At 44.9% G+C, this 23,552-nt stretch overlaps 2 protein-coding genes across 2 annotated transcripts in view; one reads left to right on the plus strand and one right to left on the minus strand.

Moving 5' to 3' along the window:
- Positions 1-123: 123 nt before the first annotated feature.
- On the minus strand, positions 124-23,331 carry LOC118252991 (calpain-2 catalytic subunit). The gene is made up of 20 exons (XM_050709558.1): positions 23,061-23,331; positions 22,906-22,975; positions 16,797-16,915; positions 16,313-16,446; positions 15,908-16,076; positions 14,048-14,131; positions 12,361-12,446; positions 11,948-12,022; positions 11,604-11,764; positions 10,936-11,114; positions 8,427-8,638; positions 7,773-7,809; positions 6,914-6,979; positions 6,602-6,659; positions 5,841-5,905; positions 4,613-4,681; positions 3,851-3,929; positions 3,190-3,306; positions 2,603-2,661; positions 124-855 (listed from the first exon to the last, which is right to left on the minus strand). The coding sequence occupies exons 1-20, from the start codon at positions 23,295-23,297 to the stop codon at positions 832-834; spliced, it is 2,100 nt and encodes a 699-aa protein (XP_050565515.1). The 5' UTR covers positions 23,298-23,331; the 3' UTR covers positions 124-831.
- LOC118253000 (calpain-8) overlaps positions 23,165-23,552 on the plus strand; it is a 33,647-nt gene continuing 33,259 nt past the window's right edge. The window contains exon 1 of the mRNA XM_035556921.2: positions 23,165-23,216. The gene's annotated coding sequence lies outside the window, so the exon portion shown is untranslated. The remainder of the gene's footprint in view (positions 23,217-23,552) is intronic.

Consider the following 23,552-nt stretch of genomic DNA (forward strand, 5'->3'; position numbering starts at 1 on the left):
GTTTTTCCCTCTTAAAAGGAAACTTACTGTCCTGGACAACTGAAGCTCTGCATACGCTCTGTAAGCCTCTCTCTAAGGAAAACGCTTATTTTTCAGAAGGAATAACAGTCTTGCAAACCTTACTTCCACTGTTATCTTTTTATTTAAGTACTTTCTTGTATTTCAGAGGAAGATAAATAAGATATAGGAACTCAAAACCTGAGAGCACATGCTTTATCTTGCAAGAGTCTGATTGCCAACAGCCTCCTGCTACAGGGACATAAAGGGTCAGGATGCAAAGACTTGTCTTCAGTTTGTTAAAGTGTGTACTTGTTAGTCAAATCCTTCAAAGAATATTTAACCCAAATAAAGCTAGAGCTTAACAGAAAACACACAGGGGACCTAGACCTTGTCCAACCATGTGTGTGCTGAGATAATGCAACATCATCCCTTTTCTAACTTCAGATAGGTGGGACCTTGTGGTGCTGCTATGCAAAAAGCACTTACTCAAGCAGTCCATTAGTCTGAGCTTTCTTCCAGAATTCATGTAAAACATTTTAAATATAAAGATATTAGCAAAGCAATATTTTCAAAAGGTACACTGAGAATTTATAATGAATTAAAGTTGTACAGAGGATATATAGTAGCAAATAAAGACTGTTACGCCTATAAAATGAGGTTGCAGATTCTTCTGCTGTTGCACTAGCCCTCTTTCTTCTTTCTAATGATATGCAAAATTCCTATTTGTAAGTTAAGGCACATTCACTTTAGGATATTATTGTTTTTGCGTTGTATGTTGCTTGATTATCTCCACCTGATCTTTTTGAAGCATCTTGGGCTGATGAAAGTAGCTCAAATGACAGTGAAGCACAGCCACTATGAGAGAGGAAAATGACATGAAGTTAAGGTGAGTTTAAAAAAAAAAAAAAACTGTAGCAAGTATGCATGTTTCCACCTTTAGAATAATGAGGAAAGTCTTAAGTCAGAGAATCATAGAAGAGCCTGAATTGGATGGGACCCACAGAGCTCATCAAGTCCAACTCCTGGCTCCACAAAGGACCACCCAAAAAGCAAACCATATGCTTGAAAGCATTGTCCAAATGCTTCTTGAACTCCAGCAGACTCCCTGGGGAGCCTGGTCCAGTGCCCAACCACCCTTTCAGTGAAGAACCTTTTCATAACACCCAGCCTAAGCCTCCCCTGCCATAGCTTCATGCTGTCATCATTAAGAGTGCCTGCCCTTCTGCTCGCCCTCCTGAAGAAGCTGTCAGCCATGATGAGGTCTCCTCTTCTCTAGTCCCACAGAACCCCACTAGTGACGGGCTACCAGCCCAGTGTAACCACATTTACTATAATGTTTTAAGCCCAACCCATCACATCAGCCACTTGTTCACCTGTTGAATTAGGTATGTGTTTATCTAGCTGTATGCTAAACATTTTGTCCAGAAGGAGACTGTGAGAAATGGTATCAAAAGCTTTGCTGAAATCCAAAAAGATCACAACTGGCTTCTCTTGGTCAACCAAGATGGGTGACCTCGCCATAAAAGGAAATTAAGTTCGTTAAATAGGAGTTTCCCCTAGTGAACCCATGTTGGCTGTGACCAATGACACAAACTCATATGCATCCAGCTGGAGCAGCAAAATCTTGCACAAGTTTGGGGTTGGCTGGGAGTTTTATTGTTACCACAGTCATAGTCTTCTGCTCAGGGTTCCCACAATCTATCATCGGTGTTGAAGACGACAGAAGCAGAGAAGGCATTAAACTTCTCTGCTTTGTCTGTGTCCTATTTGTGAGGTGACCATCCTCATCAAGTAACAAACTAATGTTATCTGTGGTCCTCCTTTTGCGGTTAACATATTTAAAACCCACCCTTTTTATTGACCCCCATAGTACTGGCCAGCTTCAACTATTTGAACTTTGGCCACACAAATTTTCTCCCTGCAATGGCAAACAGAATCTCTGTAGTCCTCCCATGTCGCCCAACCTCAGTTCCAGGGGTCCTCACACTTCTTTTTCCTGCCTAAGCACTAGAAGAACCCTGTTCAGCCAAGCTGACCAAATAATAAATATTATCACAGGAGTAATTTTAGGATATTGCCTGAATGATTTGATTATATATCTCAGTTAAGGCAGAAGAATTTTTGAATGATGGGCACATTCCTCATTTAGGTCCAGAAATAAGTTAGGTTCAGGTAATAAGCAAGTCGAACACATGCAGGAGGGTAGTTTTCTCCTAGCACAGTCCTCTACAGGTCACACACAGTGAAGAAAGCTTATGTGGTCAATACCATGAGTCACTACTGTGCCTACATTTTTACTGTGTTACTGACAGAAAAGGCAGAGAAGAGACGTGCATAAGTTTCAGCCAACATTACTTCCAGTAAATCACGAGTGACTTCTGGTTAAAATAACCCATCCTGAATACGATGTGATGTAGGTACGGTTTAAAAAAGGCTAATCTTTCCTCAGGCTACTCATAAATACACAAGCTATATAAATCCATCATACATGTGAACGCATAACCAACCATAACTAGTCAGAATAGAGCAGAACAGTCTCTACTGTTAATCCCCACCACCCACCCCAAAAATAAGAGAACATTTTAGAGCTAAATGAACTTACAGTCACGAGGTTCAATTCTATTGTTCCAGTTTTCTCAGTATCCAATTTTCTAAACATTTCTGTAGTAGCAGAAAGAGATGACAGACAAGAATGAATACAGGAACAATAACTGGAAAGATTTTCTCTTCCCTGTGAGGAATTTTTTCCCAGATTACAAGTTTGTGGCAACAGTCTACAACCCAAGCCAGAAAGGGCCACTATGAAGTCACCTCACTTCAGACAGAAGTATTATAACTGCAAGGCAGTGTACGTGAACTACCTGCCAAACAGGCAGAAAAGGAGACTGAATGTTTTTCATGGTACAGTCTGTAATATTAACACTATTTGTCAACATAAAGCTGTTAAGAAGCATATTTATATTTTTAAATCAGCATTTAGTTGTGTGCATGGAAGACTGGCCCTGATTCTGCAGCCTGGCTTAAAATACTGATGCCTGGTTCTAGAAGCAGCATGTGGGATGGGCTGCAGGATTTGTATCTCAGCTTTGAAGCTGCCTTGGTTCCAGTACAAAGCTTTCTGCATAAAATAGCCTGGACTTGAAAATGCAAAGCAACAGAAGTCTGTTTAGTTATTGAACCTATACGCACTGAACAAGGTTTCCAGCCGAATCAAACACCGGACAAAGTTATCAAAGTCAATGATGAGATCTTCGTCAGCAAAACGAGCCACGATTATTTGATGTAACTGGCAGTTCAACTTGAACCCTAAAATGCAATGACAAGGATTTGAAACAAAACAAACAAATGAAAACAACCAGGGGAAAAACAAACAAACAAACAAACATTTATACACTGCCAGAAATTCAGTGAGCTACTCTGGGTTAAACTCTCAAATTCTGAAGAGTATCTACTCCATTTTGGAGACTCTGCCAACAACCTCTTCTGCACTTGGAGCAATATGAACTGTGATCGTGTCATGTACGCTCTGGTGTGTGCTCCCCCATTTGCAGTAGCAAACTGACTTTTCTAGCTCTGTAAGCATCACCCCTTGAACTAGCCACTTCCACTCCCTAGGTCACAGTATCCCTAGCTAAGCATCTAGACTAAACAGAGGCCTTTCACATCTGAGAACACAAGATTTCTCAGCTCACAAGTGATATGAGACCAGTGAGCATCTGTCAACAACTCAGCTTGAAACTGATGTAAACCCTGAAAAGAGACATAGCAATATGGTTGTAAGGATCATAGCAACATGATCTTTAAGGTCCCCTCCAACCCGTCCGTTCTATGATTCTACGAATACAAATACCTGCTGCTTCCAGCGCTCTCCTCATCTCATACGAATTCATGGTACCAGATTTATCCACATCAATGTCCCTGTAAATTTTCTGCAGGACACAAAATACAAAGTCAAATGTTGTCAACAATTCAGAGTGTGTTTTGGCTTTAGTCAGAAGACTGAAAGCAAAGCTGACATAGCCATGGGCACTGAGGGCTAAAACCTTGGGGACTGAGGACACACAATGCATGGTGGGTGTATGGTGGGAGGTGAGTTCTGAACCTGCCCAACAGCGTCCCTGCCCTGGGAGCTGTGACTGCCACCCAACTTCTGGCCTCAAGCAGACAGCGGGCTGCCAAGCAAAACACCCCAAGAAAACTTAATTTTTATTTCCTACTGCCTTATGTTCTGGTGGACTCTGGGGGCAGTTTTTGGTTGCACTTTTGGTTTTGCTAGGTAATCAACTTGGTCAATTAGTAGGACCGATGTGGGAGTTAAATAACTCTGGGTTTACTATATACATTTAACTGCTGTTCTTGTTTCCTTTTCCATTCTGCCCTGATCCTCTGAAACTAACATCACTAGCTGGGGAGAGGCTTAATCTCTCTCAGACTGAAAGACATTTACTGACTCTTTGATTGAGTAAAACACAGTTTGCAGTGACCCTACACAAAGGTGCAGCATACAGAAACTCACAGTTAAACTCTCTAATACCTATATATTGTACGAGACAAAGCAATCTACAACCACCTATACATTTTATTGTATGTTCGCCCCAAAAAGTTGTCTTACCTGATATTTCTGAATCTTTGTCCAGAGTGTGTGGAACTCCTTCAGTCCCAGTTTTCCACTCCCATCATTCTTGTTTGAGTCAAGGTAATCTCTTTGGAAGGAAGGAGAAGGATTTTCCCTCTCTGTGCTGGGTTTATTTACATGGACACACATGACTTAATTTAAAAAAAACTGCAGTTAAGAAAAGGATGCAAGTCCTCTCTGAAGTGTACATTTTTTGTTTGTATGCTTTGTTTGAACAAACTCATCCTGTAACTACACAGCTGTTCTCCAAGGCTTCTAGTCTTTCTAAACCAATAAGGTGACTGATTAGTTTAAACTATGATCAGTTCAAAAGCCCTTCCTGCTGCTCCTCTGGCAATTTTCTGTCTCTTCAATACACATATAAAGCAGCAGAGGTGATGCCAATTTGCTCTGCATAGTTGGTCAACATCTGCAGTTGTAGGTGCATGACTTGTAAGTCTGGGTTATAAACGGGAAAAGCCACAATCAAGTCTTCTATTTTGAGATTTCTTGCACAAACAGCTAACAAAAGAACTTGGGCACTCATTGATTCTCTCCCTAAAACCACTGAAGAGTCCCTACTGAATGCTGTATTTTACACCAAATTATAGCAGGGCATCATTCTGTTTTGGTAATTTTCCCTTTTTTCCCCCGAGTACACAGTTCAACTCCCACTGTGCAGAGAAGCCAGACACAACTACTCTTAGGCTTGAGACCTTCATCCTACACTTTTGCACTTATTCTTAGATGTAGAAGCTCCTAAGAGCCAGCATACTCTCAGGCTCCTGGTATTTGTTTGCCTCATTTTCTATTTGCCAGGTCCTTTTGATGTTATAATGCCGTTACTAACCCCAGCCAGATAAAAAAGCAGTTAAGCGCATGTTCAAACTCTATCACCCAAGGCTATTCGCACCACGCTGAAAGCCAGTGCCTTTTCCCAGCACAAACTCTGTCACCAGATAAACCATAACACGCAACAGCTGGGAAGACTTTAAAGCAGATGGCCCTGTCTGGAAATGGACTTTCCCCACCACCTGAAAGGATTCACTTACCATGGTCAGCAGCTAAAACAAGGGCTACCATTTTTATTCAGGGGAACCAGGGGAAAAATAGCTTTGCTGCCTCAGGAGGCACCGATATATTAGTATGGACCTGCCGCTGCAAAGGCAGCAGCTCACCTACTTCAGGCAGAAAAATAGCATCTAGGAACAGCCTTAAAGGATACATCTAACATGTCAACCATTATTTTGCATGTCTCGATACTAAAGCCATCAGATTTAATATCTTGGCCTGTAAAGAAAGAGCAAGAGACAGGATTATTGTTTCTTAATATTGTTTCTACTTTCTTCTCTTTTTTTCCCCCCTTTATGCAGAGGCATGGACGGACTCTGCAACTACACAAATTGGGATGCTAACTACAGTCACTGAGGCACTAGCAGCAAGAGGTGCCCTTGTGGCCATCACCCCACAGCGCTCTCACAGCAGGATTCTGCAAGGATGTAGAGATGGCACCAGCTGGTTTGTCCGGTAGCCCGAGTGCCAACTTACCATGCAGTGTTTCATGTCTGATTTGAGTCCTGCATGATTCAATACCAAGTACCAGCAATAGCATCCCTTGGTTACTATCAAGCTCTAATCATAGAATCATCTAGGTAGGAAAAGACCTTCAAGATCCTCAAGTCCAACCATCCAGCTCGACCTACCAAGTCCCATCACTTAATCAGTCCTTCTTGCTGGCAGTCAATTCCCTGTAGCAGGCACTGGGATAAAAGGCACCCATATGAGCCAGGTATCCAAACACACCTCACTGAAGCGCACAACCTGTGAAACAGCTCAGGCACAGTCCAAATTTCTCTGCAACCTCCTGAAGGAGCAGAACGTGTGGCCTTGGCCATATAGACAATCTCTGCTCATGTGGTGCTCTCATGGCCACAGCAGGGACCTACTGGTATCCAGCTGAAGTCACTGTTGGAGCAAAGTACTTACGTTTAGCCATGATTTTATTCAAGATACTGCGCAGCTCGAAGGCAGAGATCTCTGCATCCTGTGGAAAAGAAGAAGCCGTCACTAGGAGCTGTGGACACCATGTCATAAGCATCCTGCATCTTTGGGTTTGCTGGTTGAGATTAGCATCTCTTGGAGTTTCTGTCAGTAATGTGGGTCTACCTTTACCTCCCATGAAACCCACCTGCACCACATGCATTGGACAGTTTGGACCCCACTGGTCCTGAAGTGGCTGAGAGCTGTTCCTCTTACCCACTCAGCTGTGCCCCCAGTTAAGACATATATAATACTCACACTTCCTGCTAGCTGTCCAAAAAGCTTTTTGAAGCTAGGTTCAATGTCATCTTCACTGATCTCAGTCTAGAAGAGAGAGACAAACGCAGAATATGGAAAGGAGGAACTTTTCTGCCTGAGAAGGACTTGACACATTTCCTTGCCCCCAATAAAACACAATTTAAATGGCAAAGTTGAAGGTTTGGAGAGCATTTACTTTGATTTTAATTTTTTTTTTTTAGGGGTTCTTCAGAATGCTGGTGTTGCAAACACTGCAGGAACTAAGAACTTCTGCAGTGGCTTTCACTAAAAAAAAAAAAAAGATTACAACCAACAACAGAACTTTACTGTTGCTGCTACTACTGTTGGACTAGCTATCCTCGTTTTAAGAAAAGATTGCAAAATTTAAGCTGTCATTAAAAAAAGAAATCCTATAGACATACAGAGACACATTACTAGGCAAGACATTCTCAGCCCTGGCGAGACTGAAAAAACTGTGATCCAATTCTTATTCATGGAAACAAAATCCCATACAAAAGCACACCTACGGCTAAAGGCCTGTGCTTCCAGGTTCCTGAGAGCAAAGGGAATTTCCCATGGCTTCAGTTACGTTTGCAGACAGCACCTGATCCTGGGCACCTGGAAGGTCCAAGTTCACCACCACAGAAAAGGGACATCATTTGTTTCCATTACTGCTTATGACTCTCTTTTTTGGACGTTGAACTATGCATGTCCAAAGATTTGTTTCCAAAGTGGGATAACAGTTCTTGAAAATGCCTGCAAAAAAATGTCACCTGACTGGGCCATGCAGGGAACAAGACAGTCCAAACCCATTTATTTATGGCAAAGATATCTCAATTTAAAATATTTAAAGATATACCTCTTCAAAATTGGCCTCAATTTCATCATCTATAACCCTAGAAAGATAAAGAAATTGATATTAAAAACAAAAAAGTCACTTTTCTGATACCTTTGCTTCAATATTTAAACTCTTTTAATTATGGTAATAACAATGCATGTTCAAAGCTGGAGTGATGAACCACAGACACACAGCTGGCATCCCATTTTTTTCACTGCTATGGAAAATATCCAAGGAGAGATTACAGAACAGTAGAAAGATTTGTGCTTGCTGGGAAGTTGCTACGGAAGACCCCATACCCCTTCCCAGGGCCTCAGCCCACATGCTCTATAGGATAAGACACATCTTCAGCTAATGGTGTGCTTTGAACCAGCCCTACTGAAACCTAGTTTAGCGTTATCAAAGATAGCATCTGACTGAGCAATTCATTTGAATTTTTTTCCAGCATGATTTCAAAGGTGCGAGCTGTTTCTTGTGGTCAGCATGCTCACGAACAACAGAAAGCACATGTGTTGCTCCCTCTCCCTGGGGCTTTTTTGTTTGTAACCTGTGCTCTGGGACCCAGCTGGCTACAGTCCAACGACTAAACGCATCTGCCCAGACAAGAATTACCATAAAAAAAAATAACAATTCATCCCATTCCTAGTAAATAATCTGAAGTAAAAAGCTACATACTTTGAGTTCGCATTTTTTTCAGAGAAGACTCGGAGGCAGAAGTCTCCATTTTTGTTGGGTTCGAAGGTAGATGGCACAACAATATATTCTCCTGCAGGGAGCTTGAACCGGTTCAGCACTTCTCGGAGGTTGATAAAAGTATTGGATTTTTCTCTTGCTTTGTTTGTCAGGAAAAAGTTTTTGCTCAGATGAATATTTGTCTGGCCAGAAAACTTACGAAAAGCAAAGAAACAGAGAAAACCCACTGTTTGCATGTATTTGCATTTATAAATGACAAATAAAATAGAGATGACAGCTAGGTCTGAAAAGAAAGATGTCCATTCCTCCAAAATGAAAGAGAAAAGAGGAAGAGAACAGGTGTCTCACACCACAACACTCCTGAGCTGTGGGTGCAAACTATCTCACTGATCATCTCACTAAGATATTCAGGCCATGCTTTTATTTTGCAGATTGTGAAGACATTTGGCACACTCTTCCACAGCACATCTTGAAGGATGGATGTCTTATGGCTGATGTCTCTGCGAGCCGCAGAGCTGGTGCCACCAGGGTACCGCAGCTCTGCTCCACCTGCAAAGTCAGGCTGCCTTCTGGCAGAGAGCCCAATTATGCAGGGCTCGGAGAATAAAATAAATGTTGCATATTATAAAAGTGTATTTGGAGTGTGACATGCAGAATACGCAGGGTTTTAATATCTGGCTGTCTCAGATCTAGAAGTAAACACTAGCAATGTGCATTGCTCAGAAACCTCCCCTTCCCCTCTGCCCAGATTTTTAAGAATGCAAAACCCCTCAGACCTGTTTGTGGTGATGTTGGGAGAGGAGAGTTAAGTGACTGTAGTGTAGTTCAAGTATATTTTTTTTTAAATGCAAATCGGGTTTTTGAACCACTATGTTAAGAGTTGAGGGGCTGACAGAATACTGGTAAAGCATTCCAAAAGCACAGCATTTCCTTTCTGGTGAAACCATGTTTTATATAGCAGCCACTTATGCCACATGCTGTTCCTGTGCCTCAACAGGGATTTGTGTGCACCCATGCAGGTGCAGCAAGCCATGTTCTGAGGTCACCCTGCCATTTTGCTCAACCTATTCATCCTTTTGAGGAGCAATGACTCAGAGGTGTCTACAGCCCTGCCTCATATTGCACAGCTATGCCACCCGCCTCTGATCTCTGGGGCATGCTATTAACCACCTGAAGGTAGAACCTGAGAGAAAAGAAAAAAGACAGTGCTTAGGGAAATGAGAATAAACACCTCTGTGGAACACTAATTTTGTGTCAGGCATGAACTCTGTTGAAACCAGCAACAAGTGTGGGTCTGGGTTGGGAGAAAACCCATGAAAGAGCAGCTTTTGTGAGTTTCTGCTGCACAGAGAGCTCTTACCTCAACCCAGAACATTTTGAAAATGCAACACGGGCTCAAGCCCACCACCAGAATAAAAGGCCACTAACTTTAGGCTCTGCATAGCCAATATGGTCCTTCAGTGAAGGAGGATCCTCTTAACTGTTTCTTCCCACAAGTCATTCAGCCCCAACTCTGCACCTTGAACGCCAATGCACACTACGTACCTCTGGGGGCACCTGCAAGGAGAAAGGAATGGTGTTAGTTGTGCATTGAACAGCAGCTCCAGGGCTACTGCTTTTCATTGCTGGTTACCAGCTACATCCAAACAAGAAAAAAAAAAGAGCTTGAGAGTGAAGATGAGTACTGAGCCCGTGTTTCCTTGCAGTTTTCTGCTTCCTTACTGGATCAGGGAACCTATTTCTGCATCAAACCTTATTTGCCTCTGGGTACCAGATTCTTTGGCAAACCTTTCCCTAAGCTGGGATACTGAGAAAGCAAGCAATTACATATATCACCTACAGCTACAGAGCAAACCCCAGGCAAGATCATTATTCCTACTTCCAGTGGCAGGTAAGCACTGCTTTGTATTTCTGAACAAAATGTCCTGGTTAAGGAGCTACCACAGACACACCCCTGAACCTTTATTCAGCAGAAACAGTTTTGCAGGTGTTTTGGCTGGTTCTGCTGTTGGGTACACACTTCCCAAGCTGTGCAGGTGTCCCAGCTAGCGTCACATCCCTATTACAACTGCTCTTCTTCGGCCTCTCTTTACCACAGCCTGACAAACGAAGCTCAAACTGTATTTCTGTACTTTACAGGTGTTTCTTTTTTATTTTATTTTTAAAATAATTTTTCTGCTCCTCCATGTAGAAGCACAAAATAATAGGTGGGAAGGGGTCTCTGCGTCATCCGGTTCAAACCCCTACTCAAATCAAGGCCAATATTGACGCTAGATGGGGCTGGACCTTGGCCAGGCTAGATATGAATATCTCCAAGAACACAAATTCCACGCTCTCTGAGTTCCTGTCCCTGTGCTTGACCAGTATTTTGGTGGAGGTTAATTTTCTAAACATCTAAGTGGAATTTTCCTTGGGTCTGCTGGTGTCTGACTCAGCCCTGCTGAGTTTGGGTCAAAAGCCCAGTTTTTTTTCCCTTTTCCTCCCTGTGTACCTTACTTGCCTCATAAATTGCAAAGCCGATAGTGTGCATGTCCTCTCCCATCTTCCTCTGCTTCCTCCGATGCTTCTGAATCAGGCCAATGAGGAAAGTGCAGCCCCTCTCAGGATCATCAGGATCCTCATCTTCTTCCTCCAGCTTGATTAAATACTGTGGATTCGTCCAGAAAGTGTCTGGGAAGTGGATTTATGCAAACTGCTCAGAGCCTTGTTTATCAGCACAGCTGCTTTCAAAGATGTCAGCTAGGACAGATGTAGCTCTGGCTTCCAAATCAAGCTCTGACAAACACTCTCCTCCCAAGCCTTGCAACCACAGCTAGACGCTTATCAGGGAGCTATGTCTTCCAAGAACTTACACTTTTTGGACATCAGTCCCCACTACCTCACAGCCACATCCACACTACACACCCAACCAGTGAACACGAAGGACAGGAATTTGCAGCAACAGGGCGGGAGGGATATGTCAGGCACGCAAGGCTGACCATGCCACAAAGCCAGCACCAGGTCAGATCCAGAAAGGTCTCTCACTGCTTCACCAGGACCATGGCTTTAACCCAGCCCTTTCCACTGGGAGAACAACCACCCGGAGACTGAAGCTCCCAGAGCAAGAACAAGCAGGTGAGCAAGCATTTCTCTAGGAGAGCAGTGACACCACACTCTTACTCGGGTAATTCCTGCAGCCCCCTGCAGTAGCTCCTCGCCTCCAGTTCCCATCCAGCTTCAGCAGGCTCCACTTCTTGTACCTGTCACTTGCCAGGGTATCTGGAGTCAAATTGCAGATCTCCAGGCGGGAGTAATGCCTCAAGAAGTCATTGAACGCCATCCTGTGGGAGGCAATGCCAAAGAGAGCATCTCCTTAGCATGGACAGTTTTTCCAGCTAGCCACCTTGTCCATCTTCCCCCTCTCCTGCTGCAATTTAGCACTAAGATTTTTGGATGAATTTGCTCACTCATTTTGGAGAGTGTGGTGGGAAAAGGTACTGTGTGTGGAAAAAAGGCTTACTTACCAAAACTCCCCATCTTCGTGTCTCCTTGTCAGACGCTCCCGCACCTCCGGGTCAACACCACTCCAGTTTGGGCAGCTGAAAGACACACCCACATCAGCTATAGATTAGTAAAGGATAAACCCTAACGTAGCTGATCTGGCACAACAATTACATATTCTCAGGTTTTCAGAAGTTCACCACTGAATCTGGGCTGTTAAAGAAGCAGAAACTACACAAACGCTTGCAGGAATCACCTACCAAATCACTGCAGCTAGCACAAAAGCAGGCGTTTGCATAGAGGGTGCTGGACTGGTGGGAGATACAGTGGTGGGATGCTTCTTTTAAATAGCTCAAAGTGATCATCACAACCAGCAGAAACAGATGCACATCCCTGCAGCCAACACTGGTAGGCAACACGCAAACCTCTGACTCACTTGTCATTCCATTTCCCGGTCCACTCCACTTCCCCCCAGGGATTTCGGATTCTGATCAGCCTTTGGACACTTCCTCTGAAGTTCACCTGAGGGGATCAGAAATGTATGTAGAGTTACCCAGGGACTCAGCACTGTGCTCCCCTCCATCTTTTTAACATGAGTTAAAGGACATGGCAGAGTAAATATTTCAGTGCTACACATGACAACGTATATACACAAGCACACACTCAGCTAGTCCACAGACCTAAGTCCTGAGTCAAACTGATTTTGAATGAGCACCCAAGCATGTCCAGAGAAGGTTTATAGCATGCACAAATCAAAGCTCAAGTCAACCAAAATATCCATTTTGTCCTGCTAAGGAAATACCTCTTAGCGGATTTCAAGCAGAGGTCATGTAAAGCTACTACAAGACTGGCAGAAAGCACGTGCAAGGGGATATTTCTCAATAATCACCATCTTTCTATAAACTGCCCGCTAACGTTGAAATGTTCCCCCCCGACCTGAACTGATCAATTACAAGGGATGGGGTACTCAGCGTGGCCCTGGTGCCACCAGCCACAAGCCCTGTGACCACTCACACGACCCGCAGTGCAGCAGTACCTTCTTGCTCTTTGAAGAGGCCCTGGCATGTTATCTGCTGATCGCTGTGCACACAGAGCCCGGGCCAAACAAAGCTTTATGAATTTCAATAGGAACAGCCATTATTTTTGGGAACACACAGCACCAAATGGAGGCAGGAGCTGGGGCACTGTTAGAGCTTGAAGCAAAGCAAACAGCAGAGAATAGGCAGAGCACAGAAGTCCAGGGATGGGGCTCCAGTGTCCAAGATGAAGTCGTCTTACAAAGCCTGCAAATATCTCCAAAGGAAAAGCTTGCATAAGTCACGTCCATTTGTGAATTAAGGCCAAATTCCCTCTTCACTGCTGCTGCTGTGAGGGGAGGACCAAGTACAAGCACACCAACCTGCCTGCTAACACTGGTCACCCCCACGCAGCATCGTGGCTGCTGACTAACCGCATCTCACACTGTTTCAGCAACTTCGCAAATAACGACCGAGGTGACCAAAAGTCCTTTACACATATTAAGGATGCCACGACCTGTCTGCTTTCTTCTGGTTTTGCTCACCTTAACTTCACCAGTCACCTACTCTTGGATAGGTACCTGCCTTTCAAACACTGTGCTCTGCTGAAAGGCACTGCTTGCTATTATTTAAGGGACAACAGTAATTTTTTTTTATTTTTTTTTTTTGCTTGGCACCTGTCTCACACACCTTGCTGTATATTTAAGGCTGCCCACTACAAAGACGCGTTGAGGACCACATTGCCACCAGAGGGTAGTGTGCCCTCTGCAGACAGCTTCCCACCTCCCTGCTTACTAGGAATCAGCAGGGAATATATACACATATATATTATATTATATATATGTGTGTGAGCGTGTATATATTATTTTATATAATACACATATATTATTTTTTTGGTCAAAGACTCCAAGAAGTCAAGTTTGTGTTTTTCCAAAACACACAGATTAACTCCGTATTTCTTCAGAAAGAGACTCCAAAACCTGGTTGTACAAAAAGCATTAGACTGAAGAATTTGTGTCTTTGAAGGCAAATCTGTTGCTGCTACAGCCCAGGGAGGACTATGCTGAGGGCTTGCTGCGTTTGACCCTGTCAGGGCAGAGCACCTACCTCTTCTGCCCCGGTGACAGAGTATGCGTGTCCCTTCACCAGCTTCTGGGATGTGACTGCCTCCGTTTCGGCCGCACTGGTGATCTGGAAGAGCAAAGAAACTCAGCATGCCTGGTGCCGGAGGACTCAATGAGGTGAAACTCCAGCCTCTACAGGAGCTTTCATCTCACTGGGATGTGGCAGGGGTGGTTTGGCTGCTGCACAGGAGCAACGAGAGCAATCCAGAGTGTTGTTCCAGCAGGAACACAGGGGATAACCAGTCTGAGGCTGCCAAGGTGTCATCAGGGATCACACCCAGATCCAGTAAGCCCCAGTGCTTTGCTTCTAGGTCAAAACACCTCCTTCAGCTCCACAGTGGAGAGGGAGGCTCCCCTTCCCTTCCCCAGCATCCTAGGGCCTGCCACACACAGTGACAAGGGAGAAGGCTGCACTTTGAATGCCACTCACACCTGAAGACACATCACTGTCTCTCCTTTTCGTGACTATTGCAATAATTGTGCAGTCTGGCCTATAAACACTGCAGAAAAAATCGCTTCTTGCTAGAAAGTGACTGCTTGATATCCTGCTCTAAAGCCACTTCAACCTCTATTAAACATGTTTGCAATTCTCCTTCTACCTTTTCAGAAAGCGTATGATCTTTAAACAAGCATAGCTTAATGCTTAAACAAGCTTGATGCTTAAAAAAATAAAAAAGAGGGTGGGATCTAGCAGACAGGATTCCTGCTGCCAATTCCTGCCCTATTATTGATCCACGGAGCTTAACTTGTGTTTACCTGTTTCTCTGACAGACAAGAAAAGATTTTAGAGGATTTTTCAAAGACTAAAGTCACCAATAATCAGTTTGCAATATGTAAAGTGTCAGCAATCACCCACAAAGGAATATGTTTACTTCCCGCCACCCCCTACAAGAGATTTGTATCATTCTGGGGCAAAAATCCAGATGTCAGATTCTTGTATAAATGTAGACTAGTAAAACAGGCCTGGAAAGTCCTGTAAAGTCACATGCTGACATTAACAAAGTACTTGTCCTGCTGTGAAGTTTTCCTCTCTTATGACTCGGATTTAACATAAAGACCAGGAAGAAACACTTGAGTTTGCATTATGAATGGAGTTCTTGTCAACAGTTTACCTTCCCTTTAGCCATAACTAAGATCTAATCTCCTTTGAGTATGTTGGTTACCATAACAATACTCAAATTCATCTCACTGAGGCTAAAAGTGATGTTCAATTGTTGTAGGCACAGCCAAAGCTCCTTTTATAGTGCAGATTCAGATTTTGGCAACATGTTTTCTGATCAAGCCTTTAAGTGACTGGCAACAGACCTAGCCTCCCTGCTTGAAGAACATACCCCAGGTTGTTTTTTTGGAACCTTTTGGTACAATCCGTGCAACAAACAGGCTGTGAGCTGAGGTTGCTACATCTGAGCACAACTGGAGGAACCATTAACAGCAGCTTTCTGTCCAAAGCCACTTAGCCTGTGATAACCTGCTGCCAACAGTCTTTCTTGAGAACAAAGACTTAGATCAGGATCCCTAATGAGTTACCCATATGGTTCTTCACCATGAACCTATGAAACAGCAGAAACTTTAGGTCTCAAGGAAGAACAACAAGTGAGGCAATGAGCTTTTACAAATGAACTAATGAAATCTATGATTCAACCTATTCTCTGTTCAACCTTTGACCTGTGTCACGCACAATGGGTCAAATTCTCCAGGCATAAGGGTGAGCAGAGAGCTGGCCTTCAAGAGGCAGAGGAGAAAAGCATCCTCTGTGCACCTCCTGGAGATGGAGCACAGGTCCACCTTCCAGCCAACCACTCGTACAGCAGCCAAGCGTCCAGCAGTAAGCACACTAACTCACATCAATGGAGCAGCCCAGAAGAGAGCCTTTCTCCAGTGCTTTCTGAATGATTTTGAAGAGGTTGGGTGGTGCCTTCTGCAGCTCATACCATTCTGCAATTCCACCAGTGAAGTCCTCAAAGCCTTCAGTGGTGGTGCCACCAGAGAGAGCCTCATACGATCCGTTCAGCCTGCATGAAAACACGTGCACACACATCAGGTTCTCTATTCTCCTTTTCTCTTGGAGACAGGCATTCAGTTGTGTCAACTGTCACAGCATTTCTGCTTCCAGCAGCACTGTGGCAGCTACAAATGCATAGTATCTGCACAGTGGCAGATGCTATGATGAAACAGAGGCATGAGGAGTTCTCGAGCACAGCACAGCAGCCTCCCTTGCCCAAAGATGTCCACCCTGGCCCTTACTCACTTGGCATAGGCCTTCTCCAGCAGCGCGCTCCAGAACTCACTGCCCTCCACTGAGTGCACAAAGAGCAGCTCCCCGTTCTTGGTGGGCAGCCGGTCATCCACCACAACATCCACCCACTCCCCGTACTGCCAGAACTAGAAGAGAGCGCAAACACCTTGTCACTGTCCCATGTCCACCAACACCAATTTCCTAGAGGAAAAGCAAGCCTCCTGGCAGTAATTTCGCCAATGCTGTACATATCCCAAAAGCTGGATCTGCAAATAGAGGACAGACCCCAGAGAGAGACTCTACTCCCGTGGCTCTTTGATCAGTGGCCTTTTTCCTTCCATCATTGTCGCTCTCCTAGGGTTTCTCTGTTTTTCAGCCTGTCTTTTCAACATTCCTTAACATGTTGCAAGAGCTGCCCCACACATAGACCTGGCCAACCACACAGGTTCCTAGCCAACAGCACCTGGGGGAAGGCAAGACCCCGTTCTCTTCATACCTGGAAGTGGAAGATTCCTGCATATTCATCCTGGAAGCTTTGGTCGTTGGGAACAACACGGGCCAGAATTTCTTCATTCAGGGTGAGAGAGGCAATAGCTGCCAAGAGCCAGCAGTCCCCTGTAAGAAAAAAACAGAATCGACAACTCATTATTCAAAATTATTCTCTAGCTTACGTACTGCATAGGGATTGATCATTTTAACTAGCATGAGGATCACCATGACTGCTGAGGCGATTGATCGCCACTCAGAAGATGAATCGCTGCAGCTGTGATGAGATGATCTCTTCTATCAGTTTACCTCTGACACAGTATGTACACAAATACATGCCATTTCCAGGCAAATGTGGTATTTCATCAAGACCAAAACAAACAAACAAAAAGGCAATCAGCACCCATGCTGGGACTACTCAAAAGAAGATTTAATATTCAATAGAGTACCTGCAGGTTAGGAAGCAGCATGGTGAAAAGGCAAAGAGCAGGGACTGTGGGCACACACAGGTACCCTGAGGTGCAGTTTTTTCCTCAAAAGACCAGTGTTTTCTCAAGCATAGGCTGCTTTCTTTTGCGTCCTCCATGCTTCATAAATGCTTATTCACTTGCCATCTAGAGGTCTACCCTAGGGATGAGCTCCTTGCCAGCCTCCTACCAAACAGGAGCTCCTTTGATTTTATACACCTCTGGAGGCTCTTGCTAGAGACCTCTTTGTCTAGTCCAACATCCAACTCTGGCGCTGGCCACCAGAGAATCAGGAGAGGTCTGAAGGCAGGCACTGTTTGCCAGTCTTACATACCTCTTCATCCTTCTTGGGATGGAGCCAACATACACCAAGCCCACAGGCCAGAACCCCAGGGTCCCGGTTGCCTGGACAGTATTTTTCCACACCATCTCTTACGGAGCAGGAGACTGCAACTGTATAAACATTACCTCTGTTTTTCTGTAATTATTTTCAGAAACAAACGTTATTTTAACAAAGTGGCTACCTTTCAGTTCAGCCATGGGCATGACCCTCTTTCCCGCAGCTGCACAAGGGCCTTAGTAGTGACCCTTCACAGCAGTTCTCCTTACAGAGGAGGACATTACAGGGCTCTGCAAGCACACTCTTGGATCAAAAGGGAACGGGACTTCAACTGCAGCTCAGACCCGTGCTCTCCCATGCACAGCCTGCCCACACAAAGTGAAGGATTGCTGGGTTTTGTTTGTTTGTTTCGACCAAGGTGTTTTCAAACAAACCTGGCAACACAGTAAGCGCTTGGGAGACGATGCCCAGACACCTGTTCGGTACCAAGGATCCCTGTTTTATTAAATCTCCGAAACAGATTGTGAACTTCAGCGCTTGTACAGAAACAAAGTCCTAGAGACAACTTGCTGCCAGAGAACAACCCTGGCACTGTGGAGCTCTTGTGTGGCTGAACTGAATTAATTCCTTACTACCTCTGAATGAACACCTTACCACCTCTGAATTAATACCTTATTGTCTCCTCCCCTTCCTCCTTAACATTTTTTTCCTCCCACTGGCACTCACTGCACAACAAGTCAATTCATTAACCCAGACAAAAAAGTCCTTCTGTTGGCTTACTGAGTTAAAGGAGGTTACCACAAGAGAACAGCGCGTTATTATGGACTTAGAAATGTTATACACCAGAGACACTGTGGGCAGTGGGAGAAGGGGTTGGATGTACATATATACATGTACACCAGATCAGCAGCCTAAGCACAGCAAAACACTGCAGGAACAGCTACAAATTAGGGTGTTTTTAAGACTAACATAATCCTAAAAGAAGAAAGAGAGCTGGGATCTTCATCCTCTCATTTGTGCCACTGCCCCTCAGGCAGGAACACACATTCATACCTGGGGAAAGTTAGCAAGCCTCAGTGCAACATTTAATTTCTAACAAATAGGCAATCTCAAAGCACCCTGGACACTAGGAACATTCGTGAAACACATCAAAAAAAACCACTAAAAACACAAATTGATAGGTTAACTGGTCTCACCTCAGCCCTGCTGCCAAATAACCTACCAGTCTCAGAGTTACAAGTCCCTGGATTAAAGTTTATCAGCAGGACTGTATATAGGAGCTAGACATGTCTTTATCTGAGCTGACAGTCCTAAACTTTATAAGCAGCATCCACAGTATACCTACACAGCAGAACAAAGATGCTGCTGCTCCTCCTGTTGGAGGTGTCTTTCCTCCCAATTGCTCAACCTGTAGCATAAACCTGAGTTTCACATACTGCAGAGCTTTGCTCAGCCAGGCAAACCTGGCCACTACAAGAGGCTTCCAGAGCATCTGACATTGGTGTTACTAACCTCAGAAAAATCACGGAGGACCTCTAAGCTCTTAAGCACAATTTAGGAAAATTTTCTTTACTTTGTAGCTGTCCCATCAAGACAGACAGAAGAGAAGAAAACGGCACTTTGTTGTAAAGCCTATCTGTTGATCTTTATACTGGTTGGTAACAGGGATCTGGAGTCAGACAACCATAGATCTTATCCTGGACAACTCTGGGAAATAGCTTCTTGAGGTTAAAAGGCAGATAGAGTATGTATAAGAAGACTCACCACCCCCAGGTTTCCACATGTAAAAGTGCTCAGCAGTCAGGACGTAAGCTCTGCCTTTCTGAACAGACATCACTAAAAGCAGTCCTGATAATTCAAGTCCTGAACGAGGACAGATTTTGTGAGAGTACATAGAGTTTTAGCCTGCAGTAAACAAGCCTGAACAGGGTCTTTACCAAGTAGTCCCAGTAATGAGAGCTGGTACTTCTGTATGGCTCTTGACAGTGGCTTTCCTTAGAGAAGTAAAGTCCAAGAGGCAACTAACAGACAGGTCCTGCATATGGAGTACTCGAAAGGGTTGTCAGCCAGGCTAGGCTAACCACAGAGAATGTGTGTAAATGCACAGTAAAATAGGCAGAACAAAGTTATCGAAAAGGGAATATTACCAGGTTGTGAGTTTATTTATATTAATGAGAAGTAGGATTTTTTTTCTTGCTTGCTTCCCGTGTGCTGCTGTCAATATTTTATTTCTTATTTCTATCCATTCATCTGTTTATTTACCTAATCTCCTACTACAAACAATGTTACCAAAAAAATGCTATGGCAAAGCAAGCATACATAGCCACAAGGTGTTTGGTTTGAAACAGGTGATTCTGGAGAGCTAAGAGAGGCAAAGCTTCCCAGTGAAGCATCTGGAGGGAGCAATGGGAGGGCAGCCCATGCAAGAGTCAAAGGGGTGCCATGGACTCCATGCAAGCAGTCAAAGGAAAAGTGTACATTCACCCAACCTCAAAAAAAACCAACTTATTTTAAAACACTCATAGCTATAGCTTAGCAACTACATCAATGGCTGAATGTATTTATATTAACGCCCTGGGACTCCAGGAAGTTGTCTGGTTAGAAACAATAGGTTGTGGCAACACACTAGCAGTACAGTGGTTCCCAGTGTTGGAAAAACATGCATATAATTTTCTAAATTCATCCTACTGAATTTACTATCTTTTCCACATGTTTGTATTGAAGGAGGAGACATCTGTGTCTAACAGCAACTAAGAGATACTGTGCTCTGTATGCCCCAGTGTTGTGATACCATGGTGACATCCCCTCCAAAGAACAGGGTTAAGGGTGAATAAGCTTCCTCTCTGCAGTGACTTTGGTTTCTTCCCTCTGCTGTAATGAGTCACCAATCCCATCTGCAGCCGTTCTTGGCCAAAAACCATAATTGACTTCAGACCTGATACTGCAAAACTGATTCCAAAACTGTCTTGAAGAGCTTCTTATAAAAATCAACATTCAAGAACAGAATAAAGGATAACCCAAAGCTGAAGGGGAAGAACTTCGGTGTCTAGTGAAAGTAATGAGCTTATTGCTCTGCGTTAGCAATCCAGGATGCCTTTTCTGAGTCAGAGCATCATCCAGCACCCATCAAAACCAATGAAACAAATCTGTCGGCTGCATCTGGCCCATAGACCAAAGGCTCTTGGGTAAAAAAAAATTCATGACCTCCGCTCACTGATAAAACTGTTTGGTTACATGGCCTGTGCCAAGAAGCCTGTCACAGCAGGGATGGGCACATGTGCTTTGGACACCTGATCTGACCCTTCAATACTCTCAGATGCTCCGAATGGCTTAGCAACAGCTGTAGAACTCCCTGTGAGCACAGGTCTGTTGCTTTGTGGTCAAGCCTTCCAGGTAATAAATAGACTACAAAAGTTTTCTATGAAAAAAGCAGCATAATAACACCAAGTATGGGTTTCTAAGAGCACCTGAAGTCTTCCAGTACAATGTCCTCCAGAATATCCCAAAATGCGATGGGACATCAGTGTCAACACATGAAGTTCTAGCAAATGTCTCAGTATAAATGTGATTGTCGAGTGAAGCAGTGGCAAAAAAAATGCATTTGCATGGGACAGCTGTTAGTCTCACTGCGTGAAAAAGCACAGATTCGACACAAGGTCTTAGTAAGTCGATGGCTATGCAGAGGAAAGATCAATAGCATCTGATTTTTAATCAACAGCTGACACAGAAGACAACACCTCTGCCTAGATTCATATGAAGATAGTGAGGTGAGTCACAGCAATAGTTAGTCACGTTGAAAACAGGAAAACACACACGAACACTAATACCCTCCTGTTCAAATATTATTTCAGGAGATAAAGGAATACAAGCTGTGACTCAGTTCATGTTCTTCGGTGGTACAATACAACCTCATGAAAACATCTGACTGACAAACTATGGCAATGAATGCTTTCTTCAACTTACAGCAAGGCTCAGCATTAGCAACAGCAACTCCACAAATTGAAAACTAAGTTGCTTCCCCCGCTCCCCGCCCCGCAGTACTGCTGCTTGACAGCATTGGAATAGAAAAGCTGGAAGCCTGCAGAAGGCAGAAAGCAACTAAGTGCCTTTGGAAATGCTCATCTCTTCAAAATGGTAGCTGTTGAAATGGAATGACAATAGACTACAATTTCAAGTTCAACAGTAACTTAGCTGTAAAGTTTCACAACAAAAATAGAGGACAGGTATCTGGCATGTGTGTTATGCACCTAAACACGTATTATGCCAAAGCAGTCATCATGTTACCAAGCAGAAAAGGAACACATGAAGGAGGCTGACGGAAAGCTCATAGCTTGCTCTTCTGACATCGAATGCCAGTGACACGCTAAGGACCTGAGACACACAACGGAGCCTCATCCATGCAACTGGTGATACTGGGGTATGAGGAGAATTGAATTGACAACGTAAGGGTTTCTTTAAGTCTCAGTGCTTTTTATACAAATTGGATCTTACTGTTAAAGTACCAACCCGAATAACTTCTGAAAGAAAACACGAACATGAAACGTTAGAAATAAGCTTCCCTATCCTAGTTTTGTACAATAAAACACAAATAGCTGCAGCAAGGACTAGGACAAGAAATTAACTAGCCACAACATCCCTAACTTTATGCTGATGAAAAGCAAACAGACAGACCCGCCAACTTCATTCTTTTGCCACTCGCACTGAGAAAGCACAATGAACGGAACATATTACTCACGTTTCCTCACACTGAGGCCAAGAGCTTTCCTCAACTGCACTATCAGTCGAATCCAGAATCCTGAAAGCTCTCCCTGTAGCAAATGCTGCTTTCATATAAATAAAACGCTGCCACACAAACTCAGTAGCATGCACGGCAAAAGCAGAGAGCTTGCAGGTGGGGCTGGGCATGCACGCCCGTTTCTCCCCAAATAGCCCAGTTTTGTTGTCGCTGAGAGCTGTCAAGCAGCAGGCAATCCCTTCCTGTAATTTCTTGTCCGCATTCTGCGACTTGCCAGGTTTGCAGGGCTGCTGCCTGCCCCGCAGCACGCTCTCTTGCTGGGGAAAGAAGCACCATGCTACAGGCACAGCTGCTCTCCTCAGCAGAGCGCTGCCAGCAGAAATGCTGCTTCAACAGCAAGAACAAGATGCTGAGCTGCAGAGCACCAGCCAAGAGCTGGCAGCAATCAGAGAAGCACCGGAAAACCAGTCTGCAGCACTCCTGCTCGAATCCGACGTGAAGAACTCCGGTAGGATGCAAGAAGATGTAGGCAGCACTTGGGCGGAAAACTCGGATTTCTGCGTCCCCCCCCCCTTACCTAGGGCCCCTTGGCAGATGTCCGTACGCGTGGCTCCGCCGGCTATGAACTGCGGGCTGGCACACAGCTCCTGGGGACGACAGCAAGCCCGGCATCACTGCACCCGCGGCACCGGGGGGGCCACCGGGAGGCACCCACCCGGGGCCGGCACCTACCGTGGGTCTGCGCCACTCGACGCCCCGCGTCTTGTAGGAGCCGGGCCCCAGCTCGTTGTACCCGAGCGCGGCGGGGCCGGCGGGGAAGGAGGGGTCGTGGAAGAGGCGCCCCGCCTGCAGGCACTCCTGCCGCAGCGCCCCGAATTGCTGGCCCAGGTAAGGGACGGCGTGGCCGTGTCGCCCCGCGCCCAGCGCCGCCGCCCGCTCCTTCGCCAGCGCCTCCGCCATGCCCGCCATCGCCCCGGCCTGCCCCGCCCCGGGCCGGGCCCAGGCCGTCACCGCGCGTCACGGGGGGGGGGGGGGGTGGATATCAAACCAAACTCTGGCGATACATAAATGATAATCGCTAACATCGCACGCAGCATCAATCAGTTACAGTCTGCCGCGCTGGCAGTAAGCGCAGCAGGTTTTCCTGTCGCTGCCAGTGCTCGTCTGTCCACAGCCCTTTGTGCAGCCTGAACCACGCGCAGCTGGGGCTCTGCGAGGGTGGCT

Source organism: Cygnus atratus, chromosome 3 (genome assembly GCF_013377495.2).
Source record: "Cygnus atratus isolate AKBS03 ecotype Queensland, Australia chromosome 3, CAtr_DNAZoo_HiC_assembly, whole genome shotgun sequence".
Classification (NCBI taxonomy): domain Eukaryota; kingdom Metazoa; phylum Chordata; class Aves; order Anseriformes; family Anatidae; genus Cygnus; species Cygnus atratus.

Excerpts from the sequence above, each read along its gene's own strand:
- LOC118252991 (XM_050709558.1), bottom strand. The coding sequence starts at position 23,297 with ATGGCGGGCATGGCGGAGGCGCTGGCGAAGGAGCGGGCGGCGGCGCTG. Across the intron at positions 16,447-16,796 it reads CAGGAATCTTCCACTTCCAG|TTCTGGCAGTACGGGGAGTG; the intron begins GTATGAAGAGAA and ends GCTCTCTTCTAG. Across the intron at positions 12,447-14,047 it reads CTGTCACCGGGGCAGAAGAG|GTGAACTTCAGAGGAAGTGT; the intron begins GTAGGTGCTCTG and ends TGATCCCCTCAG.